The sequence below is a fragment of the Balaenoptera ricei genome, chromosome 7 (assembly GCF_028023285.1).
Source record: "Balaenoptera ricei isolate mBalRic1 chromosome 7, mBalRic1.hap2, whole genome shotgun sequence".
Lineage (NCBI taxonomy): Eukaryota > Metazoa > Chordata > Mammalia > Artiodactyla > Balaenopteridae > Balaenoptera > Balaenoptera ricei.
In genome coordinates this window covers 89,255,037-89,282,257 of record NC_082645.1, presented here as the reverse complement: position 1 = coordinate 89,282,257, position 27,221 = coordinate 89,255,037, and the positions used below count along the sequence as shown (strand labels likewise).

The following is a 27,221-nucleotide window of genomic DNA, read 5'->3' as shown; positions in this document are numbered from 1 at the left end:
TGAAAGTAGAGAATTTCATCTTAATTATTTTATCATCCACACTAGCTGCTCATACAATGACTGTTCATAATATTCAAATATCTGAAGTATCAGTGAATGAATGACTATTCAGCCAATCATATATAAATGACATTTTATGCCTAGAATCTGATCTACAGCATAAAGAAGACATAAACTTACTATTTTCTTGGACTCTGGCCACAAATCCCATTAAAGGTAACTGAGGAGTTACCTGTAGGATGGAGGGAGGAGGAGGAGCAAGAGATACTGCAAAAACAAAAAAGGTGCGGAGGGTAAGGGGTAAGGGCAAGTTACATTAAAAGGAAAGGATACCACAATAAAACAAACATATAAGGAGGGAAACCGCTATGCATAAACATTTTACAAGCTATCTTAAGGATCCTCTTTTGAGGGATAACTCATTAACACACAAAACAAAGTATTAGGGAAGTTTTAAAAACTTACAACAGGAAGCATTTATCATATACAGATCTATTCTTACATACAATGGCAAATTATCTTTTCATGTCAATAGCATGTCTTCTCAAAAAAAGAATTTCTTCAGATTACCATGAATAACTTGGTTTTCTGAATTTTACCTTGAAGGTTATAAGTTTAAATGTTCATCAATACAAGGGAAAAAACCATTACACGCCAACATCCTAATTTTATACTTTTCATTACTTCATTAAACAGGCAAAATTAATTGGTTTTCAGCCATTGATTAAACAAATATTCACTGACTTCCCACTAAGGGGCAAGCACTCTGCTAAGAGACCAATATCGAAACCGTTCTCTTCGAGTCAGGTCTGTATCTTTACAATTTCTCACAGTCCCAATTCATACCACCTATTCCAGGTACATTTTCTCCCTGAATCTACAGAAAAATGCCAGCCTCATTCAAATCATTCCTCTCCCCCCAAAGCTGTCTTTCCCTTTTAAACACCTGGTACAGCGCCTAGCGCTAGTGAGCCTTCAACAAACATCTGACGTAGATAAATACACAAATAAGCCAGGTACATGCCAAACAACTTCCCAAGATTAACTGTACAGTTACGGTTTCCTTCGGAATGGGTATACAGTATGGTGTGCATCTTCTTATAAAGAGAGAACATCTTTATTAGCTTCAAATCACAGTGAAGACTAATAAAACTAAAAAGATGAGTAAGAGTCACTGCCCTCAAAAAGATCACATTCTAGTTAGGAATGGAAGACAAAAATAATAACCCTAACCCAACAACATCTGTAGCACTTCCCTGCAGGTGGTGGTGGTGACGGTAGTGGAAGAGGCACTGGTGATGGTGTGGCGTCATGGTGGTGATGGAGAGGGCCGTCAGGGTTTGAGTAGGGGTGGGGCTACACAGAAGTAACCTCTGAGCAGGTGCTTGAAGAAAAGGAGTTCGACAAGCAGACAAGGGTTGAGAAAGACAAGCAGAGAACCAAGTGAGGGGCAAAGGCTCTGAGGTATAAAATAGCATGACCAGTTCACAGAACCAGAAATATTTCCATATGGTTGGCATAAGATGCCCCAGAGAGAAAGTACAAAACCTGGAGAGATGAGCAGGTAGATATGCAATAGGGAAGAATCTTATATGTTAGGTGAAAGAGTGCTTAGTGGGAACACCTTGGACTTAAAGTCACCTAGCATCAAATCCTCGATTTGCTATTTCGCTGCTATTGGAACAGCAAGTTATTTTTTGGGCCTAATCCATAAATGTGAAATGAAAGAGGTAATGCAACCTACTTTACAGAGTGACAGCAAAGATTTTTTTTAAAAAAACAATGTACGCAGAAAGTCTAACCCAGGGCCTGCCACACAAAAATCAAGGCAATACAAGTGGAAAGAAAAGGAGAGAACTTAGTACAGTGTGGACAAAAAGAGTATTTGGTATCTAAGGATTTAGGAGGCATATAAAGGAGAGAAACAGCTCAAGATGGTCTTAGATTTTTATCCTTCCTAACTATGAAGGTAGTGGTGCCATTAACCACATTAACCTTGGTGGGTAGTACAGGGAATGAAACGGGTTGGTGAATAGAAAAATCAGGGAGAAATAATGAGATGTAGGAAAGTAAGTTAAAACATAAATATGGAAGGCAACTGGAAAGTCTGGGTTGAACCTGTGGGAAAAATCAAGAGGTACAGAGGTGGCAGTAATCAGTAAAGATAACAGTTGTGCCATGGGTACGTGCAGGGAGAACATGTACTTATAATGGGCAGACAAGAGTTAAGCAGATAATCCTGAAGAATATCTCAGATTTAAAGGGACAGAGTCACATAACCCTAGAAATTGGTACCTTTCTTTAAAAGATACCTTGTGGTTACGTTTTTCCCTGAAGTCATACTTCTTGGTAGTAAACCCTTAAGTTGTGTGTCTGTGTCCCACTCTCAGAGGCTTGGAACAATTGTTGATATGTTCACGACACCCTGTGTTTCCAAACTTGGGGTAAGAAGACACAATGAACAGAGAAGGCAGCAGAGACAAAGCAGATAAAGCTGAGAAACAGGGGCAGACAGCAACTGCGCTAGGAAAGTGGGATATAAGATGCTGAAATGTTCCTCTTCTGTTAGCACCCATCCCAACCTCCCCTGTAACAGAAAAGTAGGAAATTTCCCACTTCAGTCATGGTTTCTCGTCAAAAAAAAAAAAAAAAAAAAATGACTTTCTAGTACTCAGCTAAAAAAGAATGATTAGGTACTTAGAACAGGGTTTTTGTAGGTAGGTTGAGTTTATTATTTTTTTAATGAATATATATATTTTTTTCTTTTCTTGTTTTGAAAGTCAAAGTCTGAAACTCTAGTGGGTTTTTAAGAAGTCTATCAACAGCAGCCCAGGTAAAAACCAGTCCCAGATCTTCCTTAAACAGAATTACATCATAACAAAACAAGTTAGATTTTTTTTCAAAGCCAATCCAACACATGTTAAAAAATTCAGTTCCAAATGGAGTTTACAAAGGTTGCCCCAAATTCTACTTTTTTTGCCCAGGGCAAACTTTTTACATCATGGTCCAAATTAATTTAGTTACCACAGCATTTTCTTTCTGGTCATTGAGATTTCATTAGAAAACCTGTGAACCAGAAGGTCCTACTTTAGACTAGATTTATCTTCCTCAGAGTTGAACTGAAAATGAACTATTTTAGGAGAATTTAAGCAGGACTTTGATGTGAAGAACCGTTTGCAATAATCAGTTCTAGTCTGAGGTATCTCATGAACAGGCAAGAGCAGAAAGTAACTATCAATTTGTTTCCATTCCATTTAGCTAAGATGATTCCTCACATGACAAAAGCCTTTCCCTATAATCACCGAAAGGTCTCCAAACTTAGATTCAGTAATATTATGTTCAAACTACACAATAATGAAGTTAACGTGAAGAGGAAGGCTCAAGAAGAGACTGGAGTTTATAGAGAGATCTTAAGTAGAACTACAAGAACTACAGCTTACATTCACTCAGCAACACGGAGGTATACAAACTGTAACAGGCTCTGCAAGCAAACCAAACTGAGAGGATGAGTCTGTGCTGATGAAATATACAGACCTCCTAAGCATGACCTTCCTGGTTATTTACAAAATCCTGGCAAATCTTCTTTGCGGTTAAAATGTACAAAGAGTTTTGAAGAAAAATTAGGCTATTAAATCTTTTTTTTTTACTGCTTTATAAATACTCTAAGAAAATTAGACAAAATAACCACTCTAAATACTATTTCTAAAACCATTAAAGATATCACCTTTAGAGGCCATACATTTGTAGCCCATTCAAGTTTAGTTGCAAATATTTTACATTCCAGTGAGGGAAATAATTTAAGCAATTTATTTTAAGAGTGAAATATTTTCTAAACATGGATAGTAACTTAGAACAAGGAGTACTTAAAAGTGAACCTAACTAATCATACTCAGTAAGGGAAGCTTTTTTGATGGAAAAGAATAGGGTTACCAAATAAGTATCACTCCTGTAGTCTCAGAAGGGTTAAAAGAATTGGGCCATTTTTCTTATTCCTTTTCAAGTGAAAAAAAAAAGCATCGTATGACATTATGCCGAGAAAAAGTAGCAAATTAATCCACACAGTTTAAAAACATAACTTGTGTTTAATAATCGATGTAAAGGGTCTATTTGGTTTACTTGGTCATCTGAGAATATACTTAAACTTTTCAGTTTTTTCTAGCTTTTTTGTTCTCCCTAGAGTAAACATTCACTAACAAAAGCTAAAGACTGCCTAAAATGAGGACTCGAAAATAGATTCTTGATTGCTCTCTATTTATACTTTGCTAAAGCCCCACCACATCTGTATTCTTCTGGAGATTTATGGTAATGCTGTAAGTTAACTATCGTTTAAAGAATATGCGTTATGGCTTTTCTTTTACAATATCACCAACCCAACATTGTTTTCTCACTGTTTCTTTTTAGTTGTTTTTAATATCATTCAGGGAAGCCTGACATCTTCCCTGTGTAAAACACCATACTCATTCAGAAATTCCTCTTTCTCATACAACTATATACACTCACACTGCTTGGAACCAACATTCCACCTTATGAATTAGATTTTTTAAGTCTTTGTTGTATGAAAATATGAGTAGTGAAATGTAAGATATCTTTTACCAAAGGCCTTAGTACTTAAACCCCACATTACTGATTCCTTACTGTTAAGGACTGAATGTTTGTATCCCCCCAAAATTCATATGAAATCCTAACCTGCAATGTGATGGTATTAGGAGGTGGGGCCTTTGGGAGGTGATTAGCTCATGAGGGTGGAGCCCGAATGAATGGAATTAGTGCCCTTATAAAAGAACTCCAGAGACCTAATTAAACTTAAAAGCTTTTGCACAGCAAAGGAAACCATAAACAAAACAAAAAGACAACCTACTAAGTGGGAGAAAATATTTGCAAATGATATGACCAATAAGGAATTACTATCCAACATATATAAACAGCTCATACAGCTCAACATCAAAAAAACAACCCGATTAAAAAATGGACAGAAGAACTGAAAGGACATTTTTCGAAAGAGGAAATGCAGATGGCCAACAGACACATGAAAAGATGCTCAACATCGCTAATCATCATGGAAATAAAAATCAAAACCACAATGAGATATCACCTCACACCTGTCAGAATGGCTATCATCAAAAAGAACACAAATAACAAATGCTGGTGAGGATGTGGAGAAAAGGGAACCCTCATACACTGTTGGTGGGGATGTAAATTGGTGCAGCCACTGTGGAAAACAGTATTGGGGTTTCTCAAAAAACTAAAAACAGAACCACCATATGACCCAGCAATTCCACTCAGGGGTATATATATCTGAAAAAAAAACCCAATAATTTGAAAAGATACATGCACCCCAATGTTCACAGCAGCATTATTTACAATTGCCAAGATATGGAAACAACCTAAGTGTACATCAACAGATGAATGGATTAAGAGGATGTACACACACACAATGGAATACTACTCAGCCATAAAAAAGAACGAAATTTTGCCATGTGCAGCAACATGGATGGACTTGGAGGGCATGACACTAAGTGAAATGAGTCACACAGAGAAAGACAAACACTGTATGATGTCACTTATATGTGGAATCTAAAAAATACAACAAACTAGTGAATATAACAAAAAAGAAGCAGGCTCACAGTATTCGTATAGAAAACAAACTAGTGGTTACCAGTGAAGGGGGGCAATATGGGTCGGGGGGGAGTAGGAGGTATAAACCAGGGGGTGAAAGACAGGCTCAAGGATGTACAATATTATACAACATGGGGAATAGAGCCAATATTTTGTAATAACTGTAAAAGGGAAATTAACCTTTAAAAATTATATTTAAATTTTTTTTAAAAGGCATTGCCAAAAAAAAAAAAAAACAAACCATGGAGAGTTTTTTCTCTCTCTTTTTCCACCATGTGAGGATACAACAACAAGACAGCAGTCTACAAGCTCAAGAGGGTTCTCACCAGAACTCAACCATGCTGGCATGCTGATCTCTGACTTTCAGCCTCCAGAACTGTGAGAAATAAATCTCTACTGTTTATAAGCTACCCAGTCTATGGTACTTTGTTATAGCAGCCCAAACTAAGACACTTACCAAACTAGGTTAATGTATGTAAATGTACATGTACAAATACATATGTATATTCTTCTTTACCACCAAGGTGCTTCATATTTATATTGAAAGTAAAAACTGTTAAAACTTGTGATTAGCCCTATTTGTTTCAATGACACTCCTTGCTGATGACAAGATGAATGATAAACTAGTATTCCTATTTCTTTGGCTGGATTAGATTAAGAAACAGTGAGAACCAAATAGGATTCATTTTATGTTCTGAATGAAGTGTTCCTTTCATTAACTTGCTTCTGAAATAATCTCATTAGAAAACAATTATTGTGCTCCTAGGACTTGGCACTACGCACCGGGTGCTCCATATTTTAATTCCTATGTTATAACGCCACTTCAAACTCAAACCCAATATAGTAGCAGTGCTGTTAGATTTACATCGCACAGAAAACCTCACTGAATTTACAGTCACATGAATCCCAGCCTGTCAGCTCACTTCCTCAGAAGCACAAATCCATGTCAAGCCTCCAGCTGCAAAAAATATGCTCATAAAACACAAACCTGGGATCACTGTTAAACCAGGGAGTTAGCTACTTGAGAAAGCACAACAAATTTTCTCATTTTAAATATGAAAAAACAAGGACCATTTTAAGACCAGTGGGCATAATACAAGAGACTTACATAATAATCTAATGCAAATAAAATGAAAGTGCATCGAACAGCCTTAGAATACTGGCTTACAAAGCATTAAGTGTTGCAAGAAGAACTTTTCAAAGAACATAATTTAGTTAAAATTTTTTTTTAGTTTAGAAAAAAGCACTGATTATTCAACTAAGTTGTAGCCACCCTCTTTAAGCAGTTACCAAATCCCCAGAGAAGAAAGGCAGAACTTAATTGAGAGAAGTACATGAAAACAAATTAAGTTGCCTCAAACATTATGCTGAAGGCCCAAAAATCTCAATTCACTTTATACTTCCCATGAGTGTGAAAAATACTTTCATTAACATCATTCCTTAGAGTAGGTTATTTTTCTACATTAACATATACTTTCAAGTATGTTAAAATCAGATTTACAAATAAGTATTAAAATATGTACTTAAAACACATTTAAATAAATAGCCTTCAAATAAATTCCATCAACAGGTGGAATTTTTAATCAGGGTTCTCTTCTCATAAGACCAGTATTTTGGTATGTACAGGTATACAGCATGAAATATCCTTGTATATACTTTCTGAATATCATGTACACTTGGTCCCAAGCTGTAACAGTAAAGCATCTCTCAGCTCCATCACAGAATTGGCCCATTTTGGACTGACACCATTCTTCAAAACTCTATTTAAGGGTAAGGAAGGGCAAAAGGGCCATAAGAAATAATTGTCTAGACTTCCAAGAGGGTCAGGGAGAGAGCTTATCTTCAGCAGAGCTATGAAACAGGCCATATCTAACAAATTAAAATTTAAAAATAAAATATTCATTTAACTACAAAATAGCACCTGTACAAATATGGGTTTGGAACACATGATTTAAAAGTAGAACGTGAGAAAAGACAGGCGTATTTGTCAAAATGGAGCTCAAAATGAGTTAAAAAGAATGGCACACCCAAAATCATTGAGTGTGGTCAAAGATAGCAGTGAGACAGATAGATAGATAGACATATGTATAACTGAATCACTCTGCTGTACACCTGAAACCAACACAACATTGTAAATCAACTATACTTCAGTAAAACACAATTTAAAAACAAATAAGAGAAGAATAACCCCTCGAATTTTAAGGTTATAGATTTTAATTTGGTCATAGTTAACTACTAGGAAAAGAAAAACCACTCCTTTTTAAGACTCAAAATGTGATCGCTGGGTAAAAAAATGCACATGCATTATTTCTCAAAATAAATAATCTAATGTAAATTTTTTAAAAAAGAAGTCTATTTCAACTAAGGCAGATGGTAATCACACTACAGTGTGCACTGGTTAGACTATATAGTCATTTATGGCATTTAATTTACAAGAAGGACCCAAAACAATGAGGGGATCTGAATAAAGTAACAAGAGATTCACTTCACATTCAACAAGTAGTTACTGAGCACTATTCCCAGGATATAACAGATTAAAAAACTGACAAGGTCTCAGGTTCTCATGCACTTTACATTACAATGTGGGCATCCTCCACCCCACCCTCCTACCCTTGGGAGGGTAAGAGAAAGATTTTTTTTAATATGAAGGTAGGTAGGATAGGATAGTACAATAGAAGTAACATGGAACTTTGAGTCAGATGACCTAAATTCAAATCCTAACTTGATTATCACCTCAGTCTGTTTCCTCACCTGTAAAATACAGATGAAAACGATCACATGATTATAAGAATCAAATGATATAAAAAATATAAAAGCATTCTTTAAGCTCTGTTTATGTAAGAGGAGGATGAAATTTCTTCTGCAAGACTTCAAAGGATATAACAAGGTTTCACCAAAAGGTAGATAGATTTCAGCTCCATACAATTCAGGGCTCATCCAAGATGGAATGGGCTGTCCCCTAATATTACAGGTGATCACACATGGGCTTACTGGCCTCTTGGCAAAAATCCAGAAAAACACAGTAAGTTCACATAACATGTCCACAGTAGTCACAGAGTATAATATTTGCTCTTACCCTCTCTGGGGAAGAAGCAAAACAAATGATTATGTTTAGTATTAAATATGTGCCAGATTAGTTCTTCTGTATGCATGATGCAACTAAAAGGTGATTGTTATATCTGGATCAATCTGTCCAAGTCCCAGTTTTTCCATCATAGGTTTGGTAGGAGAATTGAAAAAGATAGTGTAACTGCCCACCATAAAGCAGCTTCAAAAATGTCATTTCCCTTTTCCTTTGCCACTTATAAACTCTGTTCATGTATGCTCAACTTTCATTATTTGCTATTCATAGAGCAAGGGTATCTGATTAAATAAGAAGGAAATACTGTTCAGCACAATATTATTTTAAAAAACAAATAATCACTAACACATTAAAAAAGATTCCATTCAAAAAAATTAAGTTCTACAACTTTATATGGAAACCATGTTGATTTTTAAAAAAAGAACTGGAAGATACAGTATTAGCCACCTTGTATTCATTCTTCCACTCATTCAACAAATAGTACTAACCACCTACCATGTACTAGTCATTTGCAATTAAAGGTTTTTTTCTGTGTAATTGAAGATTTTTAATTAGATATATTCCACAGACCGCAAAAGAAAATCTAACCTGGGTTCTGGCTATAAAAAGGTCCTCCGTTCATCTGATTCTGAAGGCTTGTTTGTGAAGTTATGGAAGGAGGGCGCCTATAGGGCAAAGAGCCCCCTATTGTTGGGGGAGTATGGCGAGTGGCAGGTCTATTCATGCTGTAGAACTGAACAGGATGACCTGGAAAAGGGACAGAACATAAATTTGTCACTAAAAGAAAATTATCTCAGACAATGAAATACTTTAGGTACAATGCCTGAATCTTACTAAGATTATTAAAAATAATAATATTTAGCTAATTTAATTGCCATCTGACAAATATTAATGCAAGGTGACAGTTATTGCTCAGTTGACAGTATATCCAAGTGCAAAAGCAGGAAAGTAGGTAAATAAAATTATGATTAGGTTTGGAAAAGCTATATCTAAATAGATTACTAATTAATATTATGATTTTATTAAATTAGTAATTTGATAGGGTTTCAAAATCATCAGAATTAAAATTTATGGGGGGCTTCCCTGGTGGCGCAGTGGTTAAGAATCCTCCTGCCAATGCAGGGGACAGGGGTTCGAGCCCTGGTCTGGGAAGATCCCACATACGTGCCGTGGAGCAACTAAGCCCACGCGCCACAACTACTGAGCCTGCGCTCTAGAGCCCGCGAGCCACAACTACTGAGCCCACGTGCCACAAATACTGAAGCCCACGTGCCTAGAGCCCGTGGCTCTGCAACAAGAGGAGCCACGACAATGAGAAGCCCACGCACTGCAACGTAGAGCAGCCCCCGCTCGCTGCAACTAGAGAAAGCCCACGCACAGCAACGAAGACCGAACACAGTCAAAAATAAAAACAAATAAATAAACAAATTTGAAAAAAAAATAATAATAAAATAAAATAAAATCTATGGCTCACTTCCTCCCAAAACACACCAGCAATTAAACACTGAAAACTAAACTCAACAAGAATAACGTTTAGAAAAGCAAAAGAAAAAAATGTTTGACACACAGTCTTATTCCAAAAAAATAATAATAGTAATAAATTGAAGGTAGCAAACCAATTTGTTTAAAGGAAATCACAAAATATTTCAGCAAAAGGTCAAGTGACATAATTCCAAATCACATTTTTCAATCAAAAATATCCTTCTCTAAAGTTAGATTATTTTGTCTTAAAATTAGAGTTTAACAAATTTACAATTATGAAAAAAAGCTAAGATACAAAAAGTGTACCAAAAATATCTAATTTTTAGTATCATCCTGAATGTGTTCATATTTATCAGCAATTTCATACATTTTGCTCTCTGAGAGCACTTCAACAACAACAGCAACTTCAATGCCAACAGAAGACACTCTTTCCTAATCCATCCAATTGCCTAGTTCAATCCAGTTCCTAAATTTTATCTTGACTCCACTTCTACTTAAAATCATTAGCTAAGGGCCTACTGTACAGACAGACCAAGTACTAGAGCACCCATGAGAGAGCAGGCAAGAAAATAGAAGAGGAGGGAAGAGAAAGGTGAGGGGAAGAAAAGGAGGAGAGAAGGGGAAAGGAGAGGAGAAAGGACAAGGGAAGAAGGGAAGGGAAGAGGGGAAAAGAGAAAAACACAACAATTTTTCTTCTTTTCCATGACTGTAAAATGGTTTTACATGACTAAAACTGATCTTCAGGAACTGTTAAATTTATCAAACTTGGATTCATCTGGATACTCATATAAAGAATATTATAAAAGCACTCAAGAGCTGCTATAGGATTTACTCTTCGTACATACGACAGTATCAAAACCTAAAACTCAATCCTGTTGTATAAAAATCTTGAGTAGTCAAGCTCAAACATAATCCACTGTCAAGTTTATATGGCCATGATAAAAATGTAAAAGCATGTAAACTATTAAGCTATTTTTTAGAAGGTTATATTTTGTCATTTGAATCACACATTACTGGCATTTTAGGCATTAATCTGTAACACCCTAATACAAACCTAGAATCATCAAGTTAAAAACTTTGATAATTAACACCATTATGAATTTTATATAGTTAGATCCAGTCTAAAACCTCCCATGTTATAAGCCATCAGTGATCCAGAGACACTACATAATAAAGACTCTATTCAAACCATTAATGAGGCATTTATTTTGCTTTGAGCTGAAAAACAAAACTATAGTTTAATTACCATAGACCTAACTATAAAAACCTGAAACTAAAAACTTCTAGAAGAAAACAAGACAAAAATCTTTTGTGACCTTGTGTAAGATAAGGAGTTTGTAAACACAACACCAAAAGCACAATCCCCAAAACAAAAAAGAAAAAAAAAAAAAAAAGAGCAATGAACGAGAAAATCAAAATAAAGAACTTCTGCTCTTTAAAAGACACCATTAAAAGAATGAAAAGGTAAGTCACAAAATGGAAGAAAATATTTGCAAATCACACAATTAATAAAAGGCATATTCAGAATATAAAAGAACTCAATAAGAAAACAACCCAATTAAAAAGGTGTGTGAGGGGAAGCAAAAACATTTGAACAGACATTTCACCAAAGAAGATGGCAAATGAGTACATGAAAAAGATGTTCTACATCATTATTCATTGGGGAAATGTCAATCAAAACCACATGAGAAACTATTATACACCTATGAGAATGGCTAAATTAAATATACATATATATATGTGTGCGTGTGTGTGTATATATATATAACGACAATACCATGTGCTAACAAGTACGCAGAGCAACTGGAAGTCTCACACACTGCTGGTGGGCATGCAAAATTATACAACCACTTTGGAAAACAATTATGCAATTTCTTATAAAGTTAAGCATTCACTTACCAGACAACCCAGCAATCCTACTCCCTAGGTATTTACCCAAATGAAATGAAAGCCTATGCTCACACAAAAGTCTGTGTGTGAATGTATTTGGCAGTTTTTTCATAATCACCCAAAACTGGAAATAAATCCAAATGTCCCTCAATTGGGAAAGGGATAAACAAACTGTGGTAAATCCATTCAATAGAACACTACTCAGTAATAAAAAGGAACAAAATAACAAAACATGTAATAATGCATAAATCTCAAATGCACTGTGCCAAAAAGCCAGACCCAAAAGGTTACGTTACATATGCTTCCATTTATGATATTATTACAAAGGCAAACTTTAGAGGGAAAAAAAAAAAACAGATCAAGAGGTTGCCAGGGGCTAAGAGTAAAATGAGTGAAATGGCAGGACTGCCTACAAAGGGGGCCTGGAGGAAATCTGGGGATGATAGGACTGTTCTATACCTTGACTGTAGCTGTGGTTATATCACTGTATACATTTGTCAAAACTCACATTAGTCCATACTAGAAAGGGTGAATTTTACTGTATGTAAATTATACCTTAATAAAAAGAAAAGAAAAAAAAGTATTTGGTGGGTGATTCAAAGACTCTACATAAAAGAGATTATATTGATATAAGTTGTTAATAAGGCATTTACTTTGCTTTTTGTTAAAAAACTGTAATTATTCACTCATACAACAAATGTTGATTCAGTGCAGACTAGGAACCAGCACCTGTTATTAAATTATAATTTAATTACTAAAATGTTGACTCTAGGTGAGGGTGATTTGTCCTTTCTGGGCCTACAACTGATTTCAAGATGTATTCCTTACTCTACTGATGCAGGAGCATAACAAGATTTCTATATTTAACTAGCTAGCATGGCCTAACAGAGTGGTATATAGATCAAAGGACAGCTCATGTTTACATATACCCACTGCAGAAAGCTTTTCTTAAAAAGTGCTGTTACAGAAGCTATGCCATAAAACACCATCCAAAATGAATGGATTAACATGGATTTTTTAAATGTCTTTTAAAACACGTAAACACCTAGATACAGCAGCAGCACTGCACATATATTCTATGAAGTACTTTATTAACCAGCTAAGGTGATGTGTGTCCAAACACATACATTTTTATAGTAGATAAGAACTTGTTTACTAAACCAGCATCACTATTAACTTTGAAAATATACTTTGTAGCAATTGAGGCTTTTTCTCCTTAGCCGTGAAAACAAACTTTAGGTTGCAATTTTAAAACAGTAAAATACCAGTCAATCTTAAATTACAAATAAACTTGAAATCCTTAAAAAGCCCACTGACTATGTGTTTCCAGTGCTGCTATAATAAGCAACAAATCCTGTTATAACAGACTTGTACTTTCAAGCTGTTATATCAAATATTTCCTATAAAATATACCTTAAAATTATTGTCATAGACTTTCCTTTTTAGTAATGACATAACCTGTAACAATGAATACTTCTAATGACAACTTCTCAAAACTGTATAGAAGGGACTTCCCCGGAGGTCCAGTGGTTAAGACTCTGTGCTCCCAATGCAGGAGGCATGGGTTCAATCCTTGATCAGGGAACTAAGATCCCACATGCCCAACGGCACAGCCAAAAAAAAAAAAACTGTAGAGAAGACAGCTCCATACTAAATTTGCAAATCTCTAGTAAATAAAATTCAAGCAATAAAAAATGTGTATAGGGCTTCCCTGGTGGCGCAGTGGTTGAGAATCTGCCTGCTAATGCAGAGGACACGGGTTCGAGCCCTGGTCTGGGAAGATCCCACATGCCGCGGAGCGACTGGGCCCGTGAGCCACAACTACTGAGCCTGCGCGTCTGGAGCCTGTGCTCCGCAACAAGAGAGGCCACGATAGTGAGAGGCCCGCGCACCGCGATGAAGAGTGGCCCCCGCTTGCCACAACTGGAGAAAGCCCTCGCACAGAAACGAAGACCCAACACAGCCATAAATAAATAAATAAATAAATAAATTTTTTTTAAAAATGTGTATTTGTGCTATTCTACTAGAAAAATGAGAAACCTTACCCTGATCCCCTCAGGAAATTCTATTGTTCGGTCACATGCCATTTTCTAGTTAGTACATTATTCTTCAGATTTTTTTTTCTATACAAACCACAAACAAACAAAAAATCATAAAGCCAGAGTTCCAAGTAAGAGAAGAGCCAGACAAGTGGATCTGCCTGCCAAAGAATAAACCAATACTCACCTGCAGGGGGAGTGGAAGAAACAACAGGGGGAGCTGGAGAAGTGAAGCCATCAGCCAGGGTCTGGGCACCCCCAGCGGCAGTGTCTGGGGCAGTGGAGGGAGGGACAGTAGCAGGAAGAGGGGCAGGGGCAGATGCAGAAGTAGCAGGAAGGGGAGGAGTACCAGCAGAGCCAGCAGGGGCTGAGGGGAAAGAGGAGTAAGAGGCAGCATTAATGAGGCAGTTCCATCAGGCAGGATTAGAAATGGCATTAGAGAACTTAATGTTAGATACTCGGTGCTCATCAATCACCAAAGAATAGAAGAGAGTGTTAAAAAAAAAAGAATGAAGCTTATTATGTTAAAGGATTATTAAGGTTTGCAGCAAATAATTCAAGATGCTAAGGGTAATGTACAGGTTTTTAAATTCATTAAAAGCATTCCTTTTTACCTGATAGCCACTACTCTAGAAGAAAAGTTCTCCCTTTATATTGTTATTTTTAACATTCTGTCAATATTGATAGTATACAAAATGAAACAAAACACACTAGAAAATGACAGTATTCCATTTTGAAGTACACAAATCAGAAAATAAAAATATTCCAGACATAAATATCTTATCAGGTAAAAAAAGAATTTAGAAAAATACCTCTTTTTCATGATTTTTAAAAAGATATTATCTATTTGTTATTAAAAGTAAGTTAAATATGTAATATTCTATCCTTATGTCTTTTCTGTCATGTTTTTAAAACTGAATTTTAACTTTGTGTCCTCAGATCAAACAAGTACATTTTTCTGTTTCAGACAAAAGAGGGTAGCATTTCAGTGACTATCAAGTTCTCAGAGTCCATGAGACTGAACTGTCAAAATTATATCTGCCCAATCCTTTGCTACCAATATGGTTCTCACACTGAGACACCACTGTGCCCAAAGGCACGCGCTGTCATAACACCAGCTGGAATTAAACATGTAGCTCATTCCGGGGAAACCTCAACTCAAAGCACCAACTACGCCACAGCACCAAAGACACAAAACCAAATAACAGAGAAGTATGTGAACATAAACTCACAAATCATTTGGTTAAAAGTAACAAACGCATAAAGGTTTTTCAGCATTTACAGAGTCTTCGAGGGAAAAATACCCTGATTATGAAGAAAGCCCAGTGTAATTAAATCAGAAATTGAATCCACACTCAGCAAGGTGAAGATGAAGCACAATTCATGTTTTACCTGGAAAGACACTGGGAGGAGAAGGAGTAGGGACAGCAATGGGGACCCCCACACTCCCACTTCCACTGTTCTCCCGACTGCTGCTCCGACTACTAGGGTGGCTTCCTCCGCTACTCCCGCTGCTGCTAAAGAAACAGGGGCCACCAAAACATGAGTATTGATATACAGCAAGATACCGCCAGTATTTTCCAAAATTTTCTGAAACGAATATAGCTACAAAATGATAATTCAAAAGCCCTCCACTTCAAAGATGAATTTCTTAATAAAGTAAGGAAAAAAGCTGAGTTCAAGAAACTTGTTTTGGCTACCTTTTAATAAGCATGTATTAAAGAAACTGAGAAAGAAAAAAAATTCTCCATAAACATAGTGATAAATCATGGGGCTTGACACATAAAAATAATATTACTTTCTTTTATTCCAGTTTAATGGCCGTCTGAAGAAACCTCTTTTATAATAAAAACAGTTTTCCTAAACAAATTATTGATTAATTTTATTTGTAATGATATCATGATACACTATCCCATATTAATGTTTTATTGCATATAGTTTTTCATCTGTAAAGTTCCACCAAAAAACAACTGGAAATTTCCTACATCTGGTCAATCATTTTTTTCAGGTCAACAATAACTATTCATCTTGCAGAGAAATTTGCACTTTGAGATGTCTGTTCTCTTTCAACTTCCTGGCTGCTCAAAGTGGCATCAGAACATGAGAAGAGAGAGGTGGAATCAGATGAGGTTTGGGGGAGCAGAGTGAGGAAAAGAACTTAGTGCTTGGAAAATGAGAGAGATTTAACTGAAGTTAGCTGAACAAATTATGGTCCTATGACCATCACATTTTGCGCTGAGGTAGAGAAAATACCTGTAAGTTCGATTTCTTTGATTCACAGAAGCTGTCCTCACAGGGCTCTGCTGCGAGGGAGCCATAGTACGGGCTGGGCTAGGTACGTAATCATTTGGTACCACTGGAGGGCGCACTGGCTCCAGTGTGCGATAGGGGGAGTGCCGCCTACAAAAAGAAGAGCGTATGTATTGTGTGATTAGCAAGTTTCGGCACAATCAATTCAGAGCTGCCAGTAGTGAAATACAGTTTGTACTCGGAGGTAGTAGAACGTGTTTTAATAAAACCCAGCTACCAATTTCAGTCTTCCCTTAAGTATCACTTCTCCACCATTAGGGTTTTGATGCATATTGTTGTATTTTAGTCTCCAACTTCATTTCCCTATGCTAATGCGATTTTGTTCATTCATTCTGAGAGCATGAAGATTCTACTACCAGGTAAGCCAATGTTTCCCAGACTCCCTTCTTAGATGAGTTCAAATTATTTTAGTGCCATGTCAAATTTCCCCAACTGCACTGCATAAATGCACTAATTATCCTCCTCACCCCTCTCTCCCTAACCAAAAATACTCAGATAGGGTAAATCAATCTAGAACATGACTCCACAACCCCCACGCTGATGATCAACAGCAACCCTAACAATTCACTTCCCTTTCTATAAGGTACAGAAATAAAACCACAGCCACACACAGAAATATATAATTTAATCTCATCTCCTTCCATTCTCACTTCACATCCTCCTTCAGCTTTCACCTTGATTGCTCTTACCTCTTACCCTCTTCACAGTTCAACATTTAAAAGGGAGAGAAGGAAAAAAAGATCACCTAAGTCTTTCTACCTTATTTGAAGTACAAAACAGACTGGATTTCATTAGCATATCTCCCTCTTTTTTTCAAAATTTCCTTTTAAAAGAAAAGAATGATAAGAGCAAGAAAGGAAATATGACAGGAAATAGGATGCACACTGGAACACTAGTAATTATTAAGTTAGTTCTCATCTTTAAGTTTCCAAATAACTTTATGACAATGATAAATACTCAACTGACACGAAACTGATATTGTGTAGATGAGATTCTGGTCTTTAACTGGATCTCAAGATGTGAAAATTAAAGAGCTTTCTTTTCCTAAAATGATGTTGCTCACCTGACTTATGTATTTCTCAATAATTCACTTCCCAAAAAGCTCCCAAGGTTCCTTTAAATACTGCTCTCCTGGACCACTCGAGTTTTGGCTCATTGATTCTGGATGAGGTTACTCTGCAATGACACTGTCTACTACGCTCAAAATCTTCTTGCATAAACAAATATACACATTTATTAAAAATAAATAACAGGCACTAGACAAGATATTGGGTCAAAGAAAGAAAAAGGAATGTTAGGGCCTTGGATTTAAAATAAAAAAGGGGCTTAACCACTGGTGGCGCAGTGGTTAAGAATCTGCCTGCCAATGCAGGGGACATGGGTTCGAGCCCTGGTCTGGGAAAATCCCACATGCCGCGGAGCAACTAAGCCCGTGCACCACAACAACTGAGCCCGCGTGCCTAGAGCCCGTGAGCCACAACTACTGAGCCCGCATGCCACAACTACTAAAGCCCACACGCCTAGAGCCCATGCTCCGCACCAAGAGAAGCCACCGCAATGAGAAGCCCGCACACTGCAACGAAGAGTAGCCTCCACTCGCCGCAACTAGAGGAAGCCCGCGTGCAGCAACAAAGACCCAACACAGCCAAAAATAAATAAATAAATTTATTTTAAAAAATAAATAAAATAAAAGACAACACAGTTTGGGCATCTCTGAAGTTATGATGTAAATATAAAACACCATAAAATACGAAACTGATTGATTTCCAATTTTTCCCAGACAACAAAAATGTTCTGTTTCATGCAAGAAAAAAAAAAAACCTTTGCTGAGAACCATACAGTGAAGACAATGATAAAAAAAAACTAGGGGCAGAGGACAAAACACGGTAGCTGGGCAAAGACCGTGAAAAAGCCAGGCTGTGACCATCAAGTGGCTAGTGGTGCCCAGCCACTCTGGTCTCTGAGGACCCTGCAGAGCCCTTGCTAATACACAAGGAAAACAAATACTAGTGTATGAGTAAATCTTTAAAATTGGGGAGCAACAGAAAATTTTATTTTACTAGGCTTATCTTGCTAACAATCTTGATTCAAAACCTAATAAAATCCATTAGATACTATACATGATAGAAATATAGACATTCCACAGGAAAATAAAACAAATACTTCCTCTTGACCTGATTCTCCACTCTTACCCTGTACAATTATAACCTACCACATCATCTACATTCTACCCTGAAGTTTAAATCTTATTTAAGCCACTAGATTCTTTCCTCTCTAATCTAAGCAGAATTTTTTTTTGTCCACCCCAAATAAAATCATCCTATTCCTGGCTGGAAATCATTTTTATTCTTTTGTTTCACACTCTCCTAACTATAATTCCTCCTCCAACATTATCTTTCTTTGCTTGATTAGGTTGCTGGGTTTTTTTGTTTGTTTTTTTTGTTTGTTTGGTTAGTTTTTTGTTTTTTGCTTTTTTTTTTTTTTTTTTGGTGAGGGGGCCAAAAAACAAGACTGCCAATTAAAAACTTTTAAGCATATATCACAAAGCCAATGATAGTCAAAGCATTTTGTCTTACACATTTTTAAAAAATCCAATTCATGGTACAGTGACTCTGAAAAGTTGACAGAGGACAAATTACCCCCTTTTACAGATGAAAAAACTGAACTGCTAAGAGGCTTACTATGCAACACGACACAGCAGGAGCAGAGCTGGACCACACGATTTTAGTCACCTGACTTCTGGGTGATATTATGCCCACCTGATCAGAAATCTTGATCATGATAAACCAAGTTTTTATACTAAGATGCTATCGAGGAAAAAACTCAAGCTTTTCCATTAACTGACCATTTCTCCCAAAGTCAAATCCAAAGCCCAAGTCTGTAGACTGAATAAAAGCTCAGTATTCTCATAAAAACACAAGATATACAGAATTCTGTAATATGCACAGCATTTTCTTCAGAAGACTAGTTTGAATAAGAAAAGTCAACTATAATACGAAAGACTAAAAATTTTCTGAAAATAGGAATCAGAGTGTAATTTATAATGAGCCATGAACTCAGGTTAGGATTTACCTAAAATTTAAAATGCATTAGAAAAATAATTTCTAAACAAAATATTTTTAAAGTATAAAGATGTTTCCCAGGTATAAAGTATAAAAGATGTTTTCCTTTTGGAAAAGTTACACACAAAAAAAGATAATCCTAGGAAGAAAATGTTCTCTTTTCAAATATTTAAAAATAGTTTAAACATATATATTGTTTAGTTTCCACACAGCACTACATGAAATGGTTTTCAATTATTACTTAGTTACATACTCACCCAAGCGTCCCTTTCCCTGACAGAGGGGGACTGGGGGGTTTCTGAGTTGGAGGTGTTGTACGCGGGAGCCCACCCATCTTCATGTTCTGGGTACTCACCTAAAAAAATTTTGAGGAAAAATCAATTTAACCTGTATGCAGTGAAACAAAGTGGCACTTTGAGGAAATAACATTATGCTATTTAACAAAGGAGGGGAAGGTTTAAATAGGAAAAAAAATTAGAGGCCATGCATTTCATATGCAATTTCTACTCTACTATCATTCTACAGTTGTACTCAAAGGACTCTTCCTAACGTGAGATTTTCAAATGATTATAAAGTTGTATGCAAAGACTTTATTTGCCATTAGGCCATCACACCAACAGATCACTGGTTAGACCATAAGATACTACATTCAACTGAAATCGAATAGGATAACTATAAAAACTTTAGTTGTAATAAAGAGTAACTCAATCAGACAATAATGCCTTTAAGCAATTCCTTGTTTTTTAGATAGCAAGTTTATCATAAAAAACAAAAGACATGTTTCCCCCCCAAAAAATGCAACTTTAGTTTTGATCCATTGTAAGTAGAGAATATAAAGTTATATCATATACAGAGAAAATTCCATTTTTTTAAATTCTGGATCAGCCTTACAATTCAGATTTCTTTAATGTTCTCTTATGGAGGAATCACCTACCTGAAAACTGCCAGAAGTTAAGGCATGCTCCTAAACATCTGAACCAGAAAGGTAGGGCTGAGGTATCCCATTCAACTATGAGTGGTATAATGGCCACTGGCAATGTCCTAGTTCCAATGGGAATTAAACCCACTCAGGCACAAAATGAAGATTAATTTAGGCATAGGAAAGATGTAACATAGTCCTAAATCAGAGCTAAGCCGTGATTCCTCACTATTCTATCCCCAACTGAAAATGCAAGTGTGGGAAAGTTGGGTGATTTGGGAACCATGGATGCCACCAAAGGAGAAAGTCAGCACTTACACAGAAAGCCCTAGGAATCTGGGTACCTTAAAGAGTTAAGAGAAGTCATGCACAAATATAGATCAAATGCAATCTCAAGTTGTTTGAGATTACCAATTGGTTAGAATTAATAATGTTCACCACATATGTTCATACCTGACCCTATTTTAAGCCCCTAATATTCTGGATTGCCAAACACTTCAAAAAAGGATCTTAACTTTTCTAATAAGAATACATCCAGTATTCAAATTATACTTATGAAATGAAACTGCAAGACTTTTGAAATCAGAATACACTTATAATTGTAATTTAAAATTTAAATTTTAAGAAAAAAAATCATAATTATATACAGAGTATTGAGGCTGACAAAATTAACTCTGGCTTAAATGGAATCTTTAAAAATCCTAAAATACTACTTGTTATCTGAATAGGCAAGAAATAATATATCAAGAAACAAACTCTTCAAATGAATAGCCCAGTGAACAAGTTGTGTGTGATGTTAAAACAATCTTTAATGACAAATGATACCTTTGAAATATCAATATTTTTAAAGTTAAGCATTCATCTGTAATCCTTTTGTTATTGCTTTTAAACAACAAATACAAAACAAACTGGTTATCAAGGAAGAATAAAGATTAACTTATCCTTGCTCTCCCCCTCATTAATAAACAGAGGGTATAATTGTATCTTAAAATGAAAATGTCAGAAGTTTTAAAAAAATTAATCCACATTTGGGAAAATTTTAGGAGTAATATGACAAATAACCAATAGCTTTTAAAACTGTATATCTTAATTTATGATACCAGAAGATTTTTAAAAGTAGTAACCAAAGTCCTTTAAGCTCAACCTTAAACAACATAAAACCCAAAGTCACTTTAAGTGATGAAGGAGAAGTAGGTGAGCCAAACACTAAACTACATCAATTTGCTAGAAACAGGAAAGAAGAGGAGCAGGGACAGAAAAAGAGTAAAACAGAATTTTATTCTATACATGGAATAGCTGAAATACTTGAAAACAGCTTTCCAACTTTGATTTGTTTAAGGTTTTGGTATGTAAGGTGTTTTGTTTAAATTGCAGTATCTTCTCTATAAATCTTTTAATCTACCAAAAAAATAATATAAAATAAACAATCTATAAATTAAAATCTGGTGGACATTTCTATACATAAAACTTGATACATTTTATGATCTGTAGAATCATCAAATGGTTCTATTTGTTTGGTTAATGGGGTTTGCATGAGTACCTTAATTCACTTAAGAAACCAGAGTCCCTGTGGAATGTCCGACTAATCTATAATTTTATACTTCACTGATGCTGTACTACTTCTGTATTAAGCTAAGAGTATTCAATATTTCTTCAAGGTAGCTTTCCTTGTGAAAAATGTCTTTACGCTAAGTAAAACAATGAATATGCTATGCAGAATATACATACTGCCATCTAATTTGAGGAAAAGGGAAAAGAACAGGAATAATTGCCAAACAAAACTTAATTATAATATAGATCTCACCTATGATAAAAGTTAAGAAACTGTATTTCACATCTAAAATAATTTGGTAAAAAATTACTTACTGGATAGCCATCATGGTTCTAAAAACTACTTTGAGGGAAGTTACAGGGGGACACAACGCTTCCTGAAAAGGAGCAAAACACATGACTGAATTGTGAGTGTGGTGAAGGGGAACTGAACTAGAGAGAGAGGACATACCACAAACTCAGGATAAAGCAACACTGCACCCACTCACTCCATAATAGCAATTCCACATGAAGCTTTATAAAATGTAACACACACAGGCAAAACTATCATCTGGCACATAAACGTGTAGTTAGTGGTCCTGAATCATGAATAGGAGTGCTCATGATACTTTTTCAAAGTTTTACTTGGGAATTGCAATGAAACTTTGGTGGCTGATTCCAACAATAATTCAATTAACGTGGGTATTTTTTGATGCCACAAAGGAAAAAGTCATCATTGAGAGCTGAGTGAAGCAGGTATTAGGCACATGGAGAAAGAACAGGAAAGGTCCCTTTTTTTTCCTGCCAGAATGAAACTCTCAAAACAGAAGAAATACTTCATTTAGGTGATGAAGGTTAATGCATGATCACAGCTCAGATAGTTTCCCACTGGCCTGGACTAAGAAATGCAGATAATACCGAGAGTAAGAGCAGTTCCTTTATGACCAGAGTGGTCTGCTCTCCCAGACTTTGGAGATCACTACAACTAGAACCAACCATCGGGCCAATTATTATACCTTATTACTGCTTCTAAAGTGCTCCTATCTTTCCTGCTCTACCCTTTGTTGGTAAATGCAATACCCTCCTTGAACACTGATATATATATAGTATCAGGTATTTCATATATAACACTCATTACACATCTTAGTGATTTCCAGTACCCTGTGAACTCCAGTATTTTTTATACAGCTGGCCAGCCAGGTATCTCTAGTTCACAAAGCACATGACCTCTGCTATGAAGAAATCTCCCACGAATAGATGACCTGCTGCAACTTAACAGTGGCAGACACATTCTAAAATGATATCTGTGGTATATCCCTCATTTAAACCACCTACCACCAGACTACTAGGCACAAGGGTAAAAGAATATGAAAAATAAAAGAAGACAAAGGTCTGTAAAATGATTTCTCTGCTTTTAAGGAACTTATTTTAGAATAACTAAGACTCGCATGTTTAAAACAAAAAGTAGTATCTACAAATTATATAGAAATCTCCAAAGAAGAAGTATCAATGTAAGACGAAATAGCTACAGAAGGTTTCATAGAGAAAAATCTGAGCTGGAGTGTTAACAAGTCTTAAAAAGAGCAAGATTTAAATATACTAAGAGAAGAGGAGTAGTACGTATAGGTTGTGTCTGGATGTGGCGTAGTGAGAATGGGCAGCAGCTGTGGTCAAGCACCTCTAGGCTTTCGTTCAATGCCCAGTATCATTCCCCATTAGTTCCATCCAGTGCCTAATTTTCTGGCTTCCTAGAGATCTTTACCCCTCTCCTCAGAGGATATATGTTCCTACTTCAATTCTCAGAGCCAGCAGGAAAACGACCAGGAGATCCTCAGAAGGAGATCAAAGCTGAAATCAGGAATTAGAGTATGACTTCAGGAGAGATGTAAAATTTTTAGTAAGAGAGTTAGAAAGACAAAAAGCCTAAGGTGCCAAGAGTCCTAAAATAATCTAATACAGAGATAAGGGAATAAGAGATTAGGAGTAAGGGGGGAAGAACAAATAAAGAAAGTAAGAAGAAGAAAAGAGGAATAAAGATGGACAAACTTCTGCTTGATTCTGAAAATAGTTTCCAACAACTGGCTTTTGACAAGATAGAATTGGTGGCTCAAGTCTGGAACTGATAGGCAAACCCAGATGAGTCTTCCAAAAGTTGCTGTTATTGTGGAGTTTTTCTTCCAAGTGTTGTATCAAATAAATGCTTAACAATGAACCCTCAGCTGTACCCGAGAGCTAGAAATGTGAGAGGCAATTTATCATCCTTCTGTACTGTAGGGAATGACACACACAAGATCACATGCAAAGTGAAAAGGTTAGCCCATTTTTTACATAAAGTTATGGATCTTCAAGATCCCAAGCAAAATTGTCAGAAGTGTTGTATTCTTAATGTGTTAAGTGTAAAAGAAACTCCTAACCCCTCCTCATTAATTATTAAGAATCTGCTTGTACAATGTTCATCTGAAATAAATACTACAGAAACTGAAGTCTTTATTTTTTTTGCATTAAAGTAAATACACTTATTTTAAAAGTACTTAAGCTTAGCTTCATTAGTGACAACTTTAAACTTTCAACAGAAATATCTGTTTCATACACAGCGGTAACAAGGTCTTAAAACTCTTTTACTAAAATAAAGAGTGGGGAAAGGGTACCCCAGTTCAAGGTACATTCCACTTTTATATGGCCTCAGGTACATATTAAAACCCCTCCAATATGGCATTCTATCCATCGGCTTTTTATACCTTTTTCTTTAAAAATATCACCACGTTGTTTTCAAAGGTCTTATGAATTAAACTCTACAACTTCTCATTTGACTGAAAATTAATCCAAATTTTAGATGAAAAGAACCATTAAACACAACCAGGACATGCTGTATAAAAGGTTAAAAATTCAACTTTTAAGCATGGAGGTCTCTTCTGAGTCAAATCCCATGTGTCTTGTCCCAAAGTATGATATTTGTTTAGAGTATATCTGAAAGGCATCAAGTCTGACAACAGTGGGAGCAAAGACAGAGCTCATAATGAGCTGAGGAGGAAATCAAATATCAGGAGACTTCCAGGGCACCTGATATACTCCATAGGTCTCCAAAAAACTCAGCTGGAAAACCAGTGGACTAGTTTACTATCTGCAGTCCCTTCCAACTTTTACATTTTTAAATTCTATTTTCTATCTTAATATATTCAATTATTCCATTAATCAACCTTCTAAAGCAATTCATTTTTTCCCATCAACATTAAAAAGAGTAATGATTTGCTATATGCTGAATATTTTTTCCACTCTACTTTGTTTTGGTTCACCCAAAATTATTAACTATGTGCCACAAGTTTATAGAGACGACAGACATACTCAGAAAGAAAGATAAGAAGAAAGAGACAGAGGACTGGCACATTCTAGCTTCTAGGATGACCTCAGGGTACATACTTCTCACCCTGTCAACCCCATCCCAATATAGTAGAAACAACTACATAGAGCCACAGTACTCAGGAGTAGAGCTTTTTTGGTGCAAAGAGCAAAGATGTTAAGGAATCTTATCCAAGTGGGATGTTCCCTTATTAGATCTTTCTTTCTTGGAAGCTCTCATTTCCCACTCACTCTGGCCTCTCACACAGAACAGATCCTGAACCCAGAAAGATCAAGAAGGAATCCTGGTAGGGTTTGGAAGAAATGAGATAGGGATAGTTCCTTAGGCAAGCTGGTCTAAACTTTAAGGGGAAAGAATTGGTCCATTTTTTTTTTGTCTTTCCTTTAGTTAATCTTTCTGTGCACTTCTATCACTTTGGAGGTTAATGTATCAACAGCCAAAATCTGAATACAGACTTTAAGGGAAAAAAGCCAAGGTAGCCACAAAGACAGCTTTTGGCCTAATTCTACCTATTTTATGCGAAGGAATCTCCTCACTCACCGAGACTGAGGGCTTGGAGTCAACACTCCAATATACTTTATGTACACATGAAGTACATCTGCCTGGGCTCCTCCAGTCACATCTCTCTACCATGATCTGTTAACTTTCTGTGGCCGTGGTTAGTAGCTAGTTAATGATTCAGATCTCAGTCATCTTGTATTCTTGTTATCACTTTCTACACTGAAGACATGGCAAACAACAGGGTATATGGTAAGAATACATATTTGAAAAGGAATTATAGAATTCAGCTAAGAAAAAAAGAACAAAAAGAAATGCATGATCAGTTTGGTGACAATAATTTTAGTACCATTCTATCTGACAGGCTTCTTGATTATTCTTGAATGTCTTTTCCCATTTTTCCCTCCGAAATACTAAAATGTTACTGAAACAAGTAAGAAAAGGAGATATCTTTAATTCTTAACTTGTATTTTGTTAAACACTATCATGAGCTTTTGATGTTTTGCATATACTACTCGGCTTGAAAACCTCTTAAAGTGAGTTTATACTGAAATATATAATTTATATAGCAATTTGAATAAAAAGACTAATTTTGTTTTTTGCAAAATACATGATACTGCAACTTAAAAAACACTGAATATTTTCCAATTTTCAATTTTTTTAAGAGTGATTAAGAGTCAAGAGATAATGACATAGTGGCCACAAGGTATATAATAAAGCACACCATTTATAGAATAAAAAGGCTATTACACAGGGGGAGGGTTAAATGAAGCACATTAGCAGCCCTCCAATCCAAAACAAAATTTCTACATTTACAAAAGTCCAGCTAATTTTATTTCATAATGACATTTTATGATAGGGTAACTTACATTTCAGTTTCACAAAATATATTAACATTGCAAAATAACCATTTAGTCAACAAATATTTACTAAGTGTCTAATGTGTGTCAAGCACTGTTCTAGGCACACAGGATAGGGCAATGAACAAAATAGTCAAAAACATCTGCCCTCATGGAACATGAAGACACACAAAGTTTCATGACAAAAATAAAATAAAATAAAATAAAAAAGAGGAATTATTTGTTGGTTTTAAAAGGCCAAGTGCCAAATATCTCTTCACTCCCCATATGTAATATTCTACATAAGAACAAAGAATGGAAATCCAGCCCTGGAATCTCTTACCTTAAATCTAAGCAACCACTTAATGCATAAATGGAGCAAATAAAAGAGGTAAGGAAAAAAAGCATTGAAAGGTTAGTTGGAACTTCAGGATGTGAAGAGAAAGGAAAAAAACAAAGAAAAAACAAGTTAAGCATTCAGCATTAAAAAATAATGTTTCAGTAGATCACAGAAAGAGTGGTTAAAGCAGAATGTGTCATGAACAGGAGTTTTGGGATGAAATTATATGACACTTTTATTTAAAAACAACTTTATT

General features: G+C 35.8%; 1 protein-coding gene across 9 annotated transcripts in view; it reads right to left on the bottom strand.

The window, feature by feature from the left end:
- ABI2 (abl interactor 2) overlaps nucleotides 1–27,221 on the bottom strand; it is a 146,783-nt gene that overhangs the window by 68,496 nt on the left and 51,066 nt on the right. For 4 of the 9 annotated variants that reach the window (XR_009504273.1, XM_059928519.1, XM_059928512.1 and 1 more), the window contains exons 4-8: nucleotides 19,739–19,836; nucleotides 16,363–16,509; nucleotides 15,502–15,626; nucleotides 9,287–9,445; nucleotides 181–267 (exon numbers count right to left, since the gene is read on the bottom strand). Coding sequence is in view for 8 of the 9 variants with exons in the window: in XM_059928519.1 (XP_059784502.1) it covers nucleotides 181–267; nucleotides 9,287–9,445; nucleotides 15,502–15,626; nucleotides 16,363–16,509; nucleotides 19,739–19,836 (616 nt within the window). In the remaining variant the exon portion in view is untranslated. The remainder of the gene's footprint in view (nucleotides 1–180; nucleotides 268–9,286; nucleotides 9,446–15,501; nucleotides 15,627–16,362; nucleotides 16,510–19,738; nucleotides 19,837–27,221) is intronic. The other 5 variants (XM_059928513.1, XM_059928514.1, XM_059928515.1 and 2 more) reach the window with 5 other exon arrangements.